We start from the raw sequence: 19,136 nt of genomic DNA on the forward strand, positions 1-19,136 counted from the left end.
ACTTCCGGCGCTCGCGCCACTTCCGGTACACCGCGCCGCCCGTCCGCCGCGCCGCCCGTCCGCGGGGTCGGGTTCCGGGAGGCGATGTTGTCCGGCGGCGCCGTGCGGCGGGCGCTGAGGGCCGGGGCGGGCGGCAGGTCAGCGGCGGGGCCCGGAGGGGTGGGGACCGGCAGGCGGGGCCCGAGCTTTGCCCCGAACCCCGCTGGGGGCCCGCCCCCGTGACCGTTCCCGTGTCTCCCCGTGCAGGTACAGGGCGATGCGGAGCTGGGGGGTGATCGGGGGGCTGGCGGCCGCCCTGGCGGCGGGGATCTACGTGCTGTGGGGGCCCATCGCCGAGAGGAAGAAGCGGAGGAGAGGTAGGGAGCGGCGGGGTGGGGGTCCCGAGGCCCTTCCTGAGGGCAGAGGCCCGGTTTGGGGTTCCTCGGGCACCCCCTCATCTGCTTTCGTCGTTAGGAACTCCTGAAAATTATGTCCTGTAACTGAAGTTAACGTTTGGGCCGTTGTCCTCGCGTTTAGAAATGTCACATGTTACAATTTGTGTTGAACAAAGGATTTTTGTTCCTTATGCAAGGTATTAATCGTATCTATTACTAATAATTATGACTTATTAGATAGCTCCAGTCTCTTTTGTGGTAATTTCGTTACTGAACTGCTGCAGGCAAAGGATCTTATTTCATTTTGCATTTTGGAATGCAAAATACCCATATGAGAATCTTCTAGGTTTCAGCACCAAATAAACAGAAATAATGTAATTTCTGTACCAGCTGGGACACTTGCCAGGGAAAATAGTAAGGTTTTCCCAGCCCGCACTGTGTAAACTCTTCCATCTGTTGGCAGGCCTGGTGCCTGGCCTGCTGAACCTCGGAAACACCTGCTTCATGAACTCCCTGCTGCAAGGCCTGTCTTCGTGCCCCTCGTTCATCAGGTGGCTGGAGGAGTTCACAGCACAGTACAAGGCAGAACAGAACCAACCCAGCGAGCAGCAGTACCTGTCGCTCACTCTGCTGCATCTCCTAAGAGGTACCGAAACTTATTCATGTTGTGGGAAGCTATGAAGAAAGCACTTAGCAGCAGCAGTACTCTTTCCTAAAGAAAGGAAGAGCAGGTGGTCTTGGGTTCCTCTTTGTTGTTGTTTAGTGGCTCAGGGTGTTGTTCACACTGAAATTGTGCTACTTAAGCATGTCAGTTTAAGTCATAAAAGGACGATGAGACACTAACACTGGTGGTTTTGTGATATCTAGAGTTCCACTCTTCACCTAATCCACTAGACAAGTGATCTTTTCAGACAGTGTTTATATTATTATTTGTTCTCTCTATCTCTGTCAGTTAGTTGGGAAACTTTTCACTTTACACGTGTGTTAGACAAAGGGAACGTATGCAGCCAATGATGCTGTCAGATGAGAATGGCAATTAATACGTGCTAGTCTGATTGTCATTGTCTACCTGTCTCAATCAAGAATAACTTTATGGTAATGAGTTATATTGTGCCCAAGTACCACAAATCCTAAAATAAACAGACTGTGTTCTAACCATGCTTTGTGGCTCCTAACATTTTAAAATGCAATGTCTTTAAGCTTTATCCTGTCAAGACGTAACAGAAGATGATGTCCTGGATGCAAGCTGCTTGTTAGAAGTTTTAAGAATTTACAGGTGGCAGATCTCGACATTTGAAGAGCAGGTGATTACAAAATTGAAGTTAGACTGCCTGATACACAGTTCAGTGCTTAAATAGGGAATAACAGAAAACTGAAGTAATAGCACTAATAGTGCTGGGTGTCAAATCTGAATCTTTGCTGTAGAAAAAAGTTTGCTTTAAAAAGTGAAGGGAAGCAGCCGCGTGATTAATGAATGGTGTTTTCAGTTTGCTTTGATATTTGTCACGGAAAACCTGGCTGCTTCAAAACCTCATGCTTAGTACGTTCAGATTTGGCACGATGGTGCCAGTGATGTTAAAACAGAAGGGGTACAGCCCTAACTTCCCCATATCTTAAGGGCTGATGGTAAAGTACCATTCTGCTTGCAGGGATGGACTCGACTCCATTAATATTTCCAAATTCAGTCACACAGGAGATTTCTAAGACTTGTTTTCAGTATTTTTAGCCCCTAAGTAAGTGCAGCTGGTTGATAAACTCAATCAATTTGCCCATTCATAAAATATGGTTGTATTCTTGTTTTATGTTTCAGAGCCAGACCAAATAGCACAGATTTCAGTGATGGTTTTATTGAAACCCAGGAAAGCAGGCATTTGTGCATTCGTTTTATTTCTTCAATGATTTTAACACCTTTTAAATTTATCCGGCCCAGAATATTTTTAATAATGTGTGCATTTATGAAATTCAGCTTTACAGAGAATACTTCTTACTAAAATTGAATTGGATGCACAATTGCTTACTATTAATATGTAAGACAGGCTCTAAGCAGTGATTTTCCCTTTGATTTCCTATTGCAGTGATGTAGCCATATGAGTATCAGTACTCCTGGTGCAAATTTGGATGTTTTTTTGGTTTGTTTCTTTTGCTTCCCCTGACTCTTATGCCTCTGTTTAATAGGATGCTCATGAACTATTTCATGTCCTTACCTCTTCACTGGAAGATGAACGGGATCGTCAGCCACGTGTCACACATTTGTTTGACGTGCATTCACTGGAGGTGACTTCTTTACCAGTGTTGTTTCATTATCAGAAGTTTCCACGTGTACTTGGGAGCCTGCCTGGATTCCTAAGTGTGTCAAGTACAAAGTGCCTGTTTAGAAACTGAAGACACTTTCATAGTGTTTACAAAACTGTTCTTTACTGCTCTGATAGAACTGAATTCATAGCCCAGGCAATCAAAAGAACAACAAAAAAAAATGTTTGAAGGCAAATGTATCTGAGTCTATTGTGATCCCACTTGCATGAGGGCTTTTGCATCCCTAAATCCATTGAACACAGGGACTGAAATACTAGCACAGAACAGCAGTTTGTGCAATCACTTACTCTTATCTGTTAGACCTGACGCAAGGAAGGGCTCTGAAAACTGCAAAATGGGTGCTTATAGAATAGTGCATTTGGAGGTGAAGTAGCGTGGTAGCTCATCCTCCAGCATTAATGGGCAGCTTAATGCTGACAGAAGATTTATATCTCTTTTTGTCTAAAACACATACAACAGGTCTAAAAAACTTATCGAGCTTTTATTTCAGTACTCTCAGGCAGAGAATTCTGCAGGTTCATTGTTCATTTTGTTAGAACTGCTCTATTTGTCACTTAGAAACTTGTTGTGCACGAAGTTTTTTGGCCTTCTTCAAATACAAAGACACTAAAACTCGTACCATTGTTCCAACATCAGGGATGAAATAAGAATGTATTTAACATTTGAGCTTTTTTAAGGTGGGGCTAATAACATCTTTTATTTTCCTCTGCAGCAGCCAGAAATAACCCAAAAGCAAATAAGCTGCCGAACAAGAGGTATGTATTTCTTCCATCCTGCAATACAAATATTGAGTCAAAGTGTAGTCGTTTTGTTTATGAAGGGGATGAGGTCAATTGATCTTTGTCTTTATTAGACTAAAGTGCATCTCTTCATCTGTAAAATACCATTCATTATTTGATAGCGGGGCAGACCATGTTTTACAGCTTCTGTTACAGTAGGCCAAAAATTTGGAATTAGAGTGATGAACACGGATGTTTTGAAAATAAAAGGACAATTTCATCTTTGTGTCTCAGGGTCCCTTCCTCCTATGTCAAATCACTGGAAGTCTCAGCATCCTTTTCACGGAAGGCTGACTAGCAACATGGTTTGCAAACACTGTGAACACCAGGTATAAAAAAGTGTGTCCTGTATTGTTATACGTGAAAAATGATGCCTGAGATTCAGAGTCCATTCTGAGGTGAAACCATCATCCCTTGTTTCCAGCATAATGGGTTTAAGCTCAATGGTTTGTAGGACTAACAGCTTCAGCCATTATTTTCTCAGGTACTTACTATGGCATTTGTGTTGAAAAAGAAAATATTGCTAAGCATACTGGAGAAAATGAAGCATGATTCACTTCCTGGGGATGACAGCTGTCTTATCAGACAGAATAACTGTTTTATTACATTTAGTATCCAATATCACAGACACCATATACTGAAAGTCCACTCACGTGGGTAGCGTTTTAGGACTAGCTATTCATTCAGCGCGCAGTATTGTGATTGCCCATGCAAAGGCAAATTAAGTTGCAGTCCTGTTATCCTGAGTAAGGATGTGAAGATATCCTGGATAAAAGAAAAATACAGAAAATAAATTTCATTCACACATCCAACTATAAGAGTACTCTTCAAAACCTTGCAAACAAATTTAAAAGTGAGCGGGGACAGCTTCAGTAGAAACAGGGAGAGGAGTACTTAGTGCACTGCATCAGGTGTTTCCTAGCACTGCATTTGGGGGAGAAAACAAGTGTTTTAATGCTATTCCACTAGATACACGTGGATATGCTTGTCTTGTATGACACCACTGGGAGGTAGTGGTGCTTGATCTCTTTTGTTTTTTAGACCATGGCAGATTTTTCCGCTCACTGCATGCGAAATATTTTCTTGCAGAGCCCTGTGAGGTACGATACATTTGACAGTCTCTCACTGAGTATTCCAGCAGCTATGTGGGTATGTATCTGCCATTGATGGCTGACCCAGCCAGCCTGTCTACTGCCTTATCATCAGGGCTTTATCTTCACTGTTATGCTTTTATGGTGCTACAGCCTCGGTAACACGTAGCTAGAGCTCCCTTTATAAACAAACCTGTTGTGTTAATACCTTACCACTAAGGCACTGGGGCAAATGAGCAGTTAGTATGACAGGCATGACTGCTGGCACCAAGGTTTCTTTTTCTCTTGGTGGAGTATTTGGTCCTTTTGGTTAATTTGAATGGACCAGACTGTATCCTGAGGGCTGTGCATTTCTGGCAGACTCAGAAGTTGACCTTCAGGTGCTCTCTCTGTGGTGACAGCACACTAGTTACCCAGTACAGGCTTTTGGGCCAACTGCATTCAACTGGAAATAGTTTCTGTTTCTCACTAGCTTTGTGAAAATCTTTAAGTGACAAAACCTTGTAGATTTTGGGGGCAAAATGTGCAGGACTTTTGTAGTGGAACAGTTGGTTACCTTACGTCTGTAATTAATTTTTTTTGCTGTTGCTCTAAGGGTCACCCTATGACACTGGATCACTGCCTCCATCACTTCATCTCCTCTGAATCTGTAAAGGATGTTGTATGTGACAACTGCACTAAAGTATGTCATTTTAATGTATGTAACCTTCGAGCTCAATTTCAAGCCTCCTGATAGAATTATGGCTTCACTTTTCTATTCCTTTCTTCATGACTTCAGGAAAGCCTCTAGCTTGCCAGGGATTTATCATTCTTAAAATAGAGTTACTACCCCCCAGTATTTTGAAGCTTTATTTATTTTTATTTGTTGCTAACATCATAAAATTTACAAATGCTTTATTTGGTATTTAGATAATATTTAGAAGAACAAAAAAAAAAAGTCCCATTTATAAACATTTCTATGTATTTGCCTGTAATTTGATGATAGAGAGCCAATTGTTTGAAACCTAGCAGAAATGGCTACATGTAAACCTGGAGACTGAGTTTGCTTTCTAAATGCTCGTTTCTGCTCAGTTTTGTCTTAAAACATGGATCCATTAGAATAGGCCAACAACTCTTGACAGAGGAAAACTGTAGATGAAACTCATGAACCAAGGATAGCTTGATATGCAGTGTGCAAACCCGCAGCAGGATTACTGTATGTAAATTGATACAGCAAGTAATCAAACATCTCTGTTTCCCCTTTGTTTTCAGATTCAGGCGGAGGGGACTCTGAATGGACAGAGCATAGAAAACCAGAAAACAACGTTTGTTAAGCAATTAAAGCTAGGGAAGGTGAGGCAAGCTAACCCTCCAAATCTATTTTTAAATCCTATTAAATAGTAATTTATTTCTGTGATCTGTTTGCTGAATGTCTACTTCTACTTATTACAATTCTCTGATGTTTTCCTTTTAAAAAAAAAACAACAGTTTTTTGTCAAATATTTGTAGGCATTTAGGCCTCAATTCAGCAAAGCTCTGAACTCTTTAGCTTAAAGAAGGTGAATATTCTATTGTTATTCAGCAAAGCATTTGAGTTTGGCTTAGGCGCAGTTTGTCTTGTCTTAGTTTTTTATTACCTTGGTAAGTAACAAATAAAATATATTCAATCTATTTGTAGGATATTGTGCACATTTCAAAGACTTTAAAATATTCAAAATACAGAAGGTTTAAACGAGAGAATATAGTACTAAACAACAGGAGAGATTTAAATTAGAAGTTCTTACAAGTTTCTTGTTCTGTGCTCGTATAGTGCAGAGGACAGCAGGGCCATTCATAATAAAATTTCCTTACTGACAAAGCCTAACCTTGGCATGACTTTGTCTGTAAGATATTTATAACTACTTGACCTTTTTTCCCTGGGTACTCTTATTGTGCGAGGCCATTACTTATGGAATATTAGCAAATGCCTAGCAGCAACTTACTGACACAAATTCCAGTGCTCGTTTCTACCTCGCAGACCATCAAGCTAAATGAGATGGGCTTTTTAGGAACGTGCATGATTTTTCTTTTTTTTCCTTCCCCCATCTGGAGAAAATGATTAACATGCTCTATCTTACTGCCTAGTGAGCAACATGGGTGCTATTAGAGATCTTAAAAGTTGTGAGATTTTTATCATGATTCAGAAATCGTATTGCAGTGTTAGATACAGAATAGCACATACAGGAACAACAGTTCAGTGACTTAATTCCTTGTCTACTGGACTTACCATTTAGTTCCATTAGAATGCTTTCACAGCTGTTTCTCTTTACTTAAAATGTCATTTTATTTTGACTTCCCTTTTGTATGCAACTCGGCTGAAGCTCCCTCAGTGTTTGTGTATCCATCTGCAAAGACTGAGCTGGTCAAACCAAGGGACTCCTCTGAAACGTCACGAACATGTACAGTTCAATGAGTTCCTCATCATGGACATCTACAAATATCACATTCCTGTTCATAAATCAAGTCAGAACGATCTGAATCAGAAGAGCTCCGAAGAGACAAAGCCTGGAACAAAGGATGGGACAGCAGTAAAACCTTCAGGTATTTATTCAGAAAGTAAAATGTATAGGAATTTCTGCATTTCAGTGATAAAACACTTATCTGCTGAATGAACCTAAGTGCAGTATCTTTACTTAGACTGTGCAAAAGGACAGGTAGAAATCCCTTTTCCAGCTGTACAGTCCAGTCTTGATTATTTCATTTGATGCTACTAACTCTTAAGAACTACACAAACAAACAAAACACAGAGTGAAGAGCATGCAAGATCCAAAGGACGGATGAATGTTGAACTTACGAAGTCCTAGTGATCAATTAGCTTGTTATGATCTTCTCTGGGGCTTCAGAACAAGCAGAGAAAGAATGCTGGGAATGGTGCCTTCTTAAAAAGCTTCTAAGAAATCTGGCTGTAGCAGATCTATGGTTTATACAATTTAGTGCTATACTTATTTGGGATTTTGTTTACATGGCCACTTGCACTTACCACATAAAAACAATTACCTCTTGTCTTTAGATATCATACATCTCTCATCTGTAAGGGACTGTGATATGTAATGAATTAAAATAAGCAAACTGCCTTCACATTCTGTGATGATAAGACACTGTATTAACAGAAGCAGCTATTAGCAATGCTAGCAGTAGCATTGAAGTTAAATTACTACCAGCTGTTTTGTTTTGCAGATGCAGAACAGACATGTGGTACCAAATCACTCCTCATGAATGGGGCCTGCTCCTCTTCATTTTTAATGTCCTCGGGAACTTTTCCACTCACTGCATTCCCTGAATGCAGGTAAGCCAGAGATTTGTACCCTATTTGTATTTCTGTCCAGTTCAATTATGCTTTCCTTTAATCTGGCTTTATCAAAAGGCTGTGTACTCGTAGAACTTAACATCTAGCCTAGTTCCTAGGCAGAACTTTTTCTCTTCTCTTGACTGATTGTCCATTTGCCAATGGAGTGTAGCATATTACAGGCAGAACTCAGAACCTGCTTTCTTTGGTTCAGCATGCAGCAATCATCCTTCTGGGTTGCAATATTCAGCATGCAGCAATCATCCTTCTGGGTTGCCATATTCTTATTCATGCTGTTCTTCTGCTACCCCTTCCTCTTACTTTTAACTATTACACTGAGGGTTGTTTGGTTTCTTTAAGCTACTGCAAGAAACTCTTACAATATTGGGAAAAAAATCCAACAAGTAAGAGTTCTGTTTAACAATCTCAATATTAAGTTGCAGCTGCCATGATTCTACTTAATAAATCCAGTCTTGATGCTTATAATGATGATCTGTTTTTGAGAAAGTTCCCTTGTTTTCAGTCCTGTGACCAATGTTCTGTTACAGAACTGTCTGCCATTGCTTGTCATCCCCATGGGGAACACACTTCCCACAATCACTTTAGGAAATGAGAAGCAAGGAAACATTCTGTGCCAAACATTTGCTATGAAGACAGTTATAGAGCAAGTCCTTAAAGTGCCCCTGTTGTTACCTGTGGATTACCTGCCCCCATTTGACCTCTTTTCAGAATCACATTTTTCTAGAATAACTTTTCAGTCCAGTAACAGTGCTGTTAAGAACTAAACACTGCTTTGATGGGGAACATTTTTACCAAATTTGGTCAGTTATACTGCGCCAAAATGTAATTGCTGCCTGGTGCACTAAACTTCTAAAAGGAATGGTTTGTTCAATAGAATCAGGCAGCACTGCAGTGCACTTAGAACAATGGAAAGACAGAATAACAGCAAGTATCTGCAAAGCAGCACGTCTCTCACAGTCACCTACTTGCTCTGGAAAGAAATTGCAAGCAAAGACAAAGCAACCGGAGCTTCTTTAGGTACACGCGTGGCACACAAGGTCTGCTGACCCTTCTTCTCCTTTGTCTCTCAGTTCCCCCGTGTACCTTTACCGGCTGATGGCGGTCGTTGTTCACCATGGAGACATGCATTCCGGACACTTTGTGACTTACCGCCGCTCTCCGCCTTCTTCGAAGAACCCGCTCTCTGTCAGCAATCAGTGGCTATGGATTTCAGACGATACGGTTCGCAAAGCTAGCCTGCAGGAAGTCCTTTCCTCTAGCGCTTACTTGCTGTTCTATGAGCGCGTTCACTCAAGGGTACAGCACCAAAGTTTGGAGTTGAGGCCTGAAGAGTGATTAAGAGAGCTGGAGGAGGACAAAAACTGACAAAATTCCTCTGTTGAGATCCACCTTGCACCTCCTGTCTGTTATGCAAATAATCCACCACAGGCCCTTTAACTTTCCCCTCCCTCTATGGCAACGGCTGGCTCTTGCTGGGAGTAGTTTTGTACCAAAATTACGCTACCCAAAGTTGGTCTGCTAATGTTGTGCAGTCCAAAGTGTATTTGCATTAGAGCAGCACTTATTCCGTTCAGTAGTAATTCTGTCAATATCTTGGCTCTGAGACAGACATCTCCAACAGACTTTCCGAGGCTCTATTCCGTATTCTGACATGTGTACATTTTCAAGGGGAGATGCTGAACCCTGTACACTTCACTGCAGGCATTTCTGAACAAGGGAGCTCCAGAAGTGGTGGTGGGGAAGCTACTGTTATCAAAGGCAATGATTTAAGAAACAAAGTGCCTTGAGCTTATTTGAATGGATACCGTTGTCTGAGTCCACTGCATGCCAGCTGTGTTCTGACAGGTGTCCCAAGATGATGGGCTGAACTAAGAATGCAGATTTCTCCTGATATCCCAGCCAGTGAATATAACGAGGCCTCCTTACATAACATGCACGATCCAAGAGATTTATTTCCCTCTTCACTGTTTTCCTAATATTTCAGTTCTTTATATAGCATAGAGGTACTGATTCAAACAGCAGTTTCCTTTTTCCAGGAGAGAAGATCAAATTCTTTTACCTATAAGAGCTGACACCCCCACTTGTTGCTCTGTATCTTTGCACTACAGGTGAAATGAAGAGACAGAAGTGTTTGCTAGCTGTCAATATTGTAATTTTCTTGGTCTAATGCTTGTAGTATGGACTACAAATTTTAATACCGTTCCCTTCAAGGCTACTGTAATTGGTGTTCTAGATGTGCCCTTCCTATTTTAATGCTAAAAACTGTCATTTGTCATCAGCCTTCCAGATATATGGTGTCAGGCTTGCAGCTGAGCATTAGAGCTTATACTGGTTGTGATTGTGAGCTGAGATAAACAGCAACCCAAGCATCCTTGTAAAATTAGAGCATACACTACTGAAGCTGGACTGGTGGGTACTTGTCTGGTAAGGCAGTCTGGAAATTCTGGTGTCACTGCATTACGTATGCAGATCTCCATATAAAAAGAAATTGTACTTTGCTGCTCTAGATTGTTTGATGTGTTTAAAAAAAAAAATCACAAAGCACGGGTGGAGAAGGAAAAATTAATTTTGACTGCTTTTAAATTATCAGGAATAAAGTATGTAGACTGTTTTTAGCTCTTTTCTATCCTTGTAGCTTGGAGGAAAAAGACTAATTCCTCAGACTAGATTTTTCAGTGTAAAACAGCAACTAAGTTGTCAAATGATAACTGTCTTCATAGCTTTTTTTTTTTTTTAGGGCAACTTTGTACCTCATGTATTCATATCACTGGCTCAAAACCAGCTGAAATAGTAATAATGGATGTGCATGAGAATCTGTTCACTACACTCACATTGTTTCAAAGTCATAATACATAAAACACTCTTTATAAATCTACAAAGATACCAGTTAGTGAGAAGCCTCCCTGTCTAGGCTAGGCTAGCGGTAGCATGGTTTTAACTTTTATATTTTTAAGTGAGGGGAAAACAACAAGAGGAAAAAAAACAAAACACCAGAAGGTTGCAAAATGCCAAAAACGTCCTGGCCATTGAAGTAAAATCAAACAGACTTGCAGAAGTGAAGAGGAGAGGAACTCCCTCCTGTTCTGGGCAGCACGGGAGTGCAGCAGGAGCTCTGTAAAGCATCTCGTTCCAGCAGTGCTACATTTTGCCCCTCAAAGCTTCCAAACATTCCCAGTGCCCAGAGTGTATATTCTGCAATGCTTGTTCTCAGCAGGGTCTGTCTCTCTAGTTGTTTGCTGCACTCTCTAGTGTTGTGAAGCTCATCTGAACAGGTCGTTTTGTTTGGGAAGCGGTAATGCTGGAGGTGAGTCAGAACATACGCACACAAGGGACTAACAGTCTTAAACTCGTCAGCTTCTAACAGTGACAAAGCCCCAGAGCACTGCAAACTTGCATGTTCAGCATTTTGCATAGAGCTGCTTTCTGTCGGGTCAGTTTTAGCAGAATGGAAGCATAATTGTTGCGTGAAGCTGATAACCTGCTCACTTTCACTCAGCTGCGGGCTCACTCCGAAACCTCCCTCAAAGGCTAGAGAGGTGGGGGTTGAACACTCACCATTTGTGCTAGCTTTTACTGCTGGGAAGGAGCAGGCAGCCTTGGCTTAGCCCTCAGCGTGAGGAAGGAAGCAAGTGACAGAACCTCAGGCCCAGTCCTGTGCTGTGCTAGAAGCTCAGCCTACTGTGAGCTCAAAGGCCTCTGCAGATGTTTGCCATCTTCACCTTCTGAAGTCACTGGGCTTCATCCAACATTGTTACTTGTCACTCACAAGCTTTCATGATGGTAAAGGTGTAATAAAATGCAGGAGGTTACAAAACATCAGACAAGACCTCTAGGATGATGTCTCTGTGTTTGGATTATTCTTGTTTTATTTTGTGTATTATTTAAAAAAAAAAGTGATATTAGAGTCATAGCACCACACTGCTGTTTGAAGTTGCATTTTCACTTCAGGGTATTTTTGTAACTGTACAGTAGCAATAAAAGAACAAACTTAATAGAAAAAGTAACTGTTCATATGGGTTAATTTCTTCAAGACCAATCTATCAGATACATACACAATACATCTGATAGAAACAGCACTTCACCTTCTCTGGATGCATTCCTGCAGGAACTCTTCACAATAAAAACAGAGGGTGGGAATTTCCAATCCCAGTTTTTCTAAACTGATGTTAATTCCACAGCCCCAAGAGCCTGAAGGCTAGAGCCCATCACTCATTCACGTGCTTATAAGCACGGTTACACAGGGATCAGCTCACGTTTTTGCTCAGTACTTACCATTGCTTGATTCCCCAAGACCTGGTGGAGGCTTTGGACACTCTTTCCTCATTTCAGTAGGATGGAGCACGGATGGCAATGGCTTTCAGGTAGTCAGAATGGATTCCCTAGGGATAATTATTTAGAAAAACAGGTACTCTCAGAAGTGATAGCTTTTCACACTGTGCTTCCCATATAAAACATACTCCCCCAAAAGCCATCTTACACTCCCTGGTTTCTGTACATAGGACCAAGTAAAGAAGAGGCACCTCAGGTGTCTTTCTGTCCCACCACAAAAGAACCCAGTCACCCACACAAGCCGAGGAGGTAAAACAGCAGAGGAATAGATGCAGACAAATCACACTGACTGTAAAACATACTGCACTCACTGTATTAATATCTCAGCAATCATCTTCTTATCTCAGTCTCATTCGTGTTTTATTTAAATAAAACCAAGCAAACTGTAGCTCATTGACAGAGCATCCAAGAAAGTGTCACCCACTGAATACCATCAGCTTACAGGCTCACTCAAAATGATTACACCTCAAACTTCATGGTATTTATAAACTATTCCACTATTTCAGGGATGTTGAATATTTTCAATGTTCTGAGAAAGTGGATAAATTAAGATTAGATGAGAACAAACTTCATCCTGATGAAAACAAGAGTAAAAACTGGTGTATCAGCAGGACTACAGCAACTGTTTACTGAAAGCATTCCTGGCACTTAAGATGAGTAGCTGCAGAATTTATTCGCAAGTTACTAAGCACACTATCTTCTGGTTTAATGCCTTGGATCACCAAACACGGCTTGATTGAGAAACTGACAGCTATATCAAGGAGGAAGACTTCAGTATTCGGGGTCTACAGACCAGGTGCTTGATTGTTGACTATCTCACTTTTTGTCAACAGCTATCATTTTCCGAAACGTCAGGTTGATTCTTGGAGCAAGCACTCTCCTGCGGATGGGCACGCTGTGGTACCAGTACACGTTAGTGGGGTATTTCATCATCAGCAGGCTGCCATGGGCTAGCTGCAGTCTGATGGGCTTAATGTGCCGCGTTGCATTCTTCCCTCTGGAATCACAGTGCCTGAAAACAAAGTCTCTGCAGGCTCCAAAGGTCACTGATGCAATAGGGCTGCGTGGAACCAGCTCCTTCTCATCATCTCTGTGTTCACCTATGTGGTCCTCACCGTCTTTGTATCTGTAAACAGAATAATTAGTTCACCTGTCAGTCCAGCAAAATGAATGTCAAAGCACTCCCCGGTGATCTGTCAATACACCAAGCAACTTTTCATAGGAATGAGCTGCTTGATGCTCATTGGAAATCAGACATACCTGTTAATAACAACAAAATTAAAAGTATGTCCCGTGTCCAAAGCAAGGCGGTCTCTGATGTGGTTGAGAACTGGGATCCATGGCTTAGGAGAAAAGGTGACACCCGAGTAAGTGTATGTTATCTCGGGGTCTCCGTAGGTCACCTGCTTCCTGGGGATGTTGTGCCACTTGCCAAACACATGCAATTTCGACTGTTCACCTGTTTAAACAAGATGGATCAAAAACGAACTCGGTATGCTTTACTCAGAGGGCGCTGAGGCCCTGGCACTGCTGCCCAGAGCTGTGGGTGCCCCATCCCTGAAGGTGACCGAGGCCACGGATGGGCCCTGGGCAGCCTGAGCTGATGTGGCAACCAACCCACCGCAGGGGGTAGGGGTGGGGGGGCTTTTGGGTCCCTTCCAACCCAATCATGCTGTGGTTAAGATTCCACTTAGCATGGGATGTTTTATCTTAAATTCCCAGGGGTGATACACAGCACTCAGCCAGCAATCACCATCCACAGTTCACAACTCTGACACTCTCCTTGACGTGGAGCTTCTGCAGGGCTCCAGGGGACAACAGAAAGAGCACAAGACTGCCACTCAAGTCCACGTACCCCAGTAAATCACTTTACTGCCTTCGCTATTCCCCTGGAATGGGCTGAAGACACTGCCCCATACTGCTGCTTGGCACACACTCAGAGCGAAGCAAAGCTGACTCTACAGGATCAGACCTGCCCCCTCGGCTCCTTTACCTTCGAAGTACTCCACCTCCTTTTCCAGCTGCTGGAAGATCGCGTCAGCCTCGGCCCGGCCGAAGAGGAGGCGGTACTCGAGGCTCAGGCCATGGGCGCGGATCTCCTGACAGGGCTGCGAGGGATGGGGCAGGCCGCCCGCCGCCTCCTCCAGCCGGGGCCTCTTGCCATCGCCCCTAGGCTCCTCAGCAGAACGTTTAACCACGAATCTGTCCATGGGTAGAGGAGATAATATGTAGAAAGGCGTCTGGGCGGGGCGAGCGCCGAGCCGTGAGGGGCAACTCCCCCTGAAGGAGCGACCGACCGCGGGAAGCACCCAACCGGCCCGCACCAGAGGCAGTGCGCATGCGCTGACTAAGCCACGCCCCCTGCCTCCACCAGGCCCCGCCCCCGGCGCCTGCGCGAGCTTTTGGCGCCAAATCGTAGCCCCGCCCCCTCGACCACGGTTTCGCGCCGGTCCCTCCGCTGCCCCTCGCTGCTGCCTTCCCTCCAGCCCTGCCGCAGCTATGATCGGGCAGAAGACACTGCACTGCTTCTTCAACACTGCACCGCCGAGGAAACGCAGCCGCTCCCCAGAGCCTGCTGGTGGCGCTGAGGTAACGGTGTGGCGGAGGCTACGGGGGTAAAGGAGTGCACTGAACGCCGGCGGCTGCTCAGAGCCACGCGGGGCGTTGGGGGCTGAGTGAGGAGGGTCTGCCGAGAGCTGGCGGCCGCTGAGGGGACGCGATGCTGGTGTGGGGGGTGCGGTGCTAGCGGCCGTTGGGAGCCGCTTCCAAAAACCCCGCGGTTCTGCACGCCTGACTGAGCAGCCAATTACATCCAATGGGTGTTGCGGGCTTGCGACACGTCACGGTTGCTAGGCAGACTAGCGCCTCACTCCCGTGGAGAGCCAATAGGGATAAACGGGCTTTTTTACGATGGCCAATGGGAGAGCGCGAGGTTAGAGCAGCGCTTGTGGGCGGGCCCCCGCAGGGTTGCAGTGACCAATCGGGACGGGCCCGTCGCTGTTTTGCCGCGAAAAAGCCGCGTGTGTTTTGGGGAGGGGCAGATTGTGGCATGGCGGTCGCAAGGCGCCTGCTCGGCAAGCGGTTAGGCCGCACAGCTCTGAGCCCGCTCTGCAGCTGTCTCTTCCCTCGCTATTGCCAGGATGATGCCGCCAAGAGGCCGAAAACCTCGGTCCATGAACCAGGCAGGGCCTCCGCGCTGAGCCCTGAGCAGCTGGAGCGGATGCGCAGGAACAAAGAGGTGGCACTGCGGCGGCTGAACGAGCGCAGCGTTCCTCCGGGCTTCGGGGAGAGCTGGCGGCGGCAGCTGGCGGCGGAGTTCACCAAGCCCTACTTCGTGGAGGTGAGCGTTTAGAGTTAGTCCTGAGCCGCGCTGCTGCCCCGGTGCTACCCCCGCGCTGATCCCCTCCCCCGCTCTGTCTGCAGCTGATGGCATTTGTGGCCGAGGAGAGGAAGAAGTACACGGTGTACCCGCCCCCGGAGCAGGTCTTCACCTGGACACAGATGTGCGACATCAGGGATGTGAGTAGGGGCTGGGGGGGTGGTTCAGAAGGACCAGAAATCCGTTAGGGGTGGGGCTTGTGGGAGGGTGGGGCCTGGTTTGGGGTCTTGTGTGTCTTGCGTTTTCTCCTATCTAATGAACTGTAAAACAGAGATATGCACAGTAGTGTTTAAGGTAATCCCTTGCTAATAAGCTGTGCGTGTAGTCATCAGTATCACAGTGAACGTGGCATAGAATTCAAATCTCAGGAAACTTCCTTGGAAACACTCATTTTTCTGATTTGTGTAAACTTTTGGTCTTTTGCACTCAAAGCACTTCCATAATCTTGGCAGCACAGCTGTGGTGTTGTTAACCTTAGTTAAGGGCTGTTTTCTAACTTGTATACAATGTCAGTGATTGAATGTTAGTTCTTGGGGAGGTTTTATCTGTATTTGTTCTAGGATAGAGCCTGTTTGCAAGCTTTTTCTGTTTTCCATTTTTTGGGAATAGTAGTATGATTCAGTACTAATAAATGTCTGCTTCCAGGTAAAAGTTGTAATTTTGGGACAAGATCCTTATCATGGACCTAATCAAGCTCATGGGCTCTGTTTCAGTGTCCAGAAACCTGTTCCACCTCCCCCCAGGTATGGCAGTACCCAACTTAGAAAATTCCTTTCATTAACAAATTATTTTGGTTCTGTTTCTCACACCTGCTTGTGTGAGATCATTGATGAGAGATGTGTTACAGCTGCCGATACTTGACTTTGCATGGAAGAAACATCTTGAAAACAAAGATACTTCTCTATAGGTTGTATTCTGAAGAATGTGCTGCAAATGGATGTGTTATTTTAAATGATTAGATGAAACTCAGTGCTGTCCTTCCTTAGGGTAAGAACAGTGAGTGGTGCTGTCTGCTCTTAACTATAAATGAGTATCTTTAAGGGCACAGGTGTGTCTCTTGCTGATTATCTGCAATGAATTTTTGACACTTGAGCGCTGCTAGAAGTGCTTGCACAATTAGGACTTGCTTGATTAATGATTGGAAAGGCAAAGATGCAACTTGCTTGGGAAGAATAATAGTAACCTAAATAGAAATTGGACAAAGACTCTCAGTTCATAAAAGGGTTTGATTCAGAGGAGACCCCCAAAGGCCACCAGGTCCCACTGCCTGCAGTGCACAGGGACACCCACAGCTCCATCAGTGCTCACAGCCCCGTGCCCTGACCTTGGGTGTCTGCAGGGACAGGGCACCACCACCTCTCTGGGCACCCTGTGCCAGTGTCTCAGTGCCCTCAGTGTAAACAAGTTCTTCCTTATATCCAATCTAAAAGCCTAATAAAAAAAATTTCTAGGCTATCTGATCACATCAGCTTTTTTGAATATCTAAATACCAGATTGTTTGTCTGAGCATAGTTTAAAATCTTATTTTTTTTTTTTTGCCTTTCTCCCCTGACCTCAGTTTGGAAAATATTTACAAAGAACTGTCCACTGATATTGAAGACTTCACCCATCCTGGGCATGGTGATCTGACTGGCTGGGCCAAGCAGGGTAAGGCAACCTAGAAAGCAGATCTGTGGTTGGGCACAGCCCATCTGTAAAGGGAAATCAATTCTGGGTGCCCAGGCAGGTACCTTAGGATGAAAACATTCCCATTCTCTCTTCTCAGGGGAAGCAGAAGGCAGCTAACACTTGGCTTTGTTTGTGTGCTAGGTGTGCTCCTGCTCAATGCCGTCCTCACGGTGCGAGCCCACCAGGCCACGTCCCACAAGGAGAAGGGCTGGGAGCAGTTCACAGATGTGGTGGTCTCCTGGCTGAACAAGAACCTGCACGGCGTTGTCTTCATGCTGTGGGGAGCTTATGCCCAGAGGAAGGGCAGCTCTATTGACAGGGTATGGGTTGTGCTGTGACTCACTAATGTTTGTAGTTAAGGGGTGGACGCTAGAGGGTGCTTTCTTTACAGGGTTGTGTTTTTCTCCATGCTTGAACTCTGCTGCTGTCAAACTTGATTGCCCTTCTGTTCCAGCTTGGTCTTTGCCAGAATTAAGCAACAAAAGTGGAGCAAGAGTAACCTTTCATTGTCAGATGAGCCTTCGGCTGATGGCAGGGCTGGTATTTCTAGGAAAGTTCTCACAAATAAGTGCTGTTAGGATTACAGCAACTGAAAAAATGCGCTGCGTGTTACTGCTCCTGTGCAGCCTGCCGTCAGTGGGACAAAAGTCTCTGCCTTTATGGCTGAGCTCTTGAGCCCTCCTTTCTCGGTCTGATGGCTGAGGGAATGCGGAGAGGAAATGAAACAACGTGGAGCAGTCAACCTTGGCCCCGAAAGCGCAGAGATCTAACGAGCTGTTTCCTTCACCCTTCACAGAAACGCCACCACGTCCTGCAGACGGTTCACCCTTCGCCTCTGTCTGTGAACAGGGGGTTTTTTGGCTGTCGGCATTTCTCCAAGACAAATGAGCTGCTAAAGAAATCCGGCAAGAAGCCCATTGATTGGAGAGCGCTCTGAGCATCAGCTCCGGGGTCTGATGGGTGCAAACAGCCCCTGCTTGGAAGGGCTGTCTGGTTTCTGAGAAACTTCTGCTGACCCTGGGGGTTGTCCTCTGGATGTCGATCAAGGAACAAAAAGCCTAACTCTACGAGTTTGCCTTTTTTTTTCAGAGCAAATTAGACTACTTGTCTGCTTTTTTTTGAACGGATCTCAGCCTGGCTTGAGGTGAAGGAAAGCAGTTTCATGTTAATTTGCTTGTTTTTTATGCTGGGAACGTTTTCTGAGGGCCTTGTGAAGGGGTGTGACATTTCGTAGGTGAAGCTGCTCAGCTGTTGTACATAAGCCTGCCTTGCTTCTCCCTTCTCTGCATCCTGCTGTGTAAATCCCCCTTTCTTAGTGGGGTGAGTGGATCTGGAGCCACTGGTCCCCGTTGGTGCATTGCCTTTAAGTCAGTGTTGGCTCCATCAGGGGCTTTACCTGCTGTGTCACTGAGGTTTCAGGGTTAACAGATGAGCTCTGCAGTACTGAGGGAGGTCCCTGCAGATCTCCCTGCCACTTCCAGCAGACATACCTTGTCCATCAAGCTGCCGAGTGAAGAACTGAAGGTTTCAGAATGTTAAATTTTAAATCTTAATACAGAGATACTTCCTTCATAGGAGCAGAAAGATTTCTGGCCACCAGAGCACGTAACTGTTGGCTCTTCCTGGCTGAATGTGAGAGGTCTGGGTGTCCAGTCCAGCTTTGGTTTCATGCTTTCTTTTAACGAAAGTGCCTTGTTCAAAAGTTGTTACGTTTTTAAAACCTAGTTGTATTTGTTCCAGGGGGTGACACTAGTTGGGTGGAGCTTCCTTCACGTCTCTTTGGGTTTGGTGTGGTGGTTGTTTTTTTAATAAAAATCCTTTTCTTGATGTTGTACTGTGATCTTCCAGGGCTAGAAATGAGCAGGGGAGAGTGGGTGG

The 19,136-nt window shown here is 44.7% G+C and overlaps 3 protein-coding genes across 9 annotated transcripts; 2 read left to right on the forward strand and 1 right to left on the reverse strand.

Moving 5' to 3' along the window:
* Positions 7-11,886, forward strand: USP30 (ubiquitin specific peptidase 30). Of its 3 annotated transcripts, none has more exons than XM_021413259.1 (13): positions 7-137; positions 247-356; positions 838-1,020; positions 1,575-1,678; positions 2,550-2,648; positions 3,400-3,442; positions 3,701-3,795; positions 4,556-4,615; positions 5,153-5,254; positions 5,809-5,889; positions 6,897-7,116; positions 7,753-7,861; positions 8,953-11,886. In XM_021413259.1, the coding sequence occupies exons 1-13, from the start codon at positions 85-87 to the stop codon at positions 9,215-9,217; spliced, it is 1,524 nt and encodes a 507-aa protein (XP_021268934.1). In that variant the 5' UTR covers positions 7-84; the 3' UTR covers positions 9,218-11,886. The 3 variants fall into 3 exon arrangements, with proteins under 3 accessions (XP_021268934.1, XP_021268935.1, XP_021268936.1); XM_021413260.1 differs by having other exon boundaries at positions 5,153-5,239; XM_021413261.1 differs by lacking the exon at positions 247-356 and having other exon boundaries at positions 31-137.
* Positions 2,245-14,553, reverse strand: ALKBH2 (alkB homolog 2, alpha-ketoglutarate dependent dioxygenase). Of its 5 annotated transcripts, XM_021413269.1 has the most exons (8): positions 14,205-14,551; positions 13,472-13,670; positions 13,032-13,337; positions 12,155-12,261; positions 9,032-9,206; positions 6,803-7,080; positions 4,120-4,231; positions 2,245-2,717 (listed from the first exon to the last, which is right to left on the reverse strand). In XM_021413269.1, exons 1-4 carry the CDS (start codon positions 14,419-14,421, stop codon positions 12,240-12,242), a joined length of 744 nt encoding a protein of 247 aa, XP_021268944.1. In that variant the 5' UTR covers positions 14,422-14,551; the 3' UTR covers positions 2,245-2,717; positions 4,120-4,231; positions 6,803-7,080; positions 9,032-9,206; positions 12,155-12,239. The 5 variants fall into 5 exon arrangements, with proteins under 5 accessions (XP_021268944.1, XP_021268943.1, XP_021268946.1 ...); XM_021413268.1 differs by lacking the exon at positions 2,245-2,717 and having other exon boundaries at positions 4,027-4,231; XM_021413271.1 differs by lacking the exon at positions 2,245-2,717 and having other exon boundaries at positions 4,027-4,231; positions 13,005-13,337.
* Positions 14,623-19,085, forward strand: UNG (uracil DNA glycosylase). The gene is made up of 7 exons (XM_021413266.1): positions 14,623-14,800; positions 15,351-15,551; positions 15,635-15,730; positions 16,236-16,333; positions 17,149-17,237; positions 17,400-17,578; positions 18,055-19,085. Exons 1-7 carry the CDS (start codon positions 14,711-14,713, stop codon positions 18,193-18,195), a joined length of 894 nt encoding a protein of 297 aa, XP_021268941.1. The 5' UTR covers positions 14,623-14,710; the 3' UTR covers positions 18,196-19,085.

Source organism: Numida meleagris, chromosome 14 (genome assembly GCF_002078875.1).
Source record: "Numida meleagris isolate 19003 breed g44 Domestic line chromosome 14, NumMel1.0, whole genome shotgun sequence".
Lineage (NCBI taxonomy): Eukaryota > Metazoa > Chordata > Aves > Galliformes > Numididae > Numida > Numida meleagris.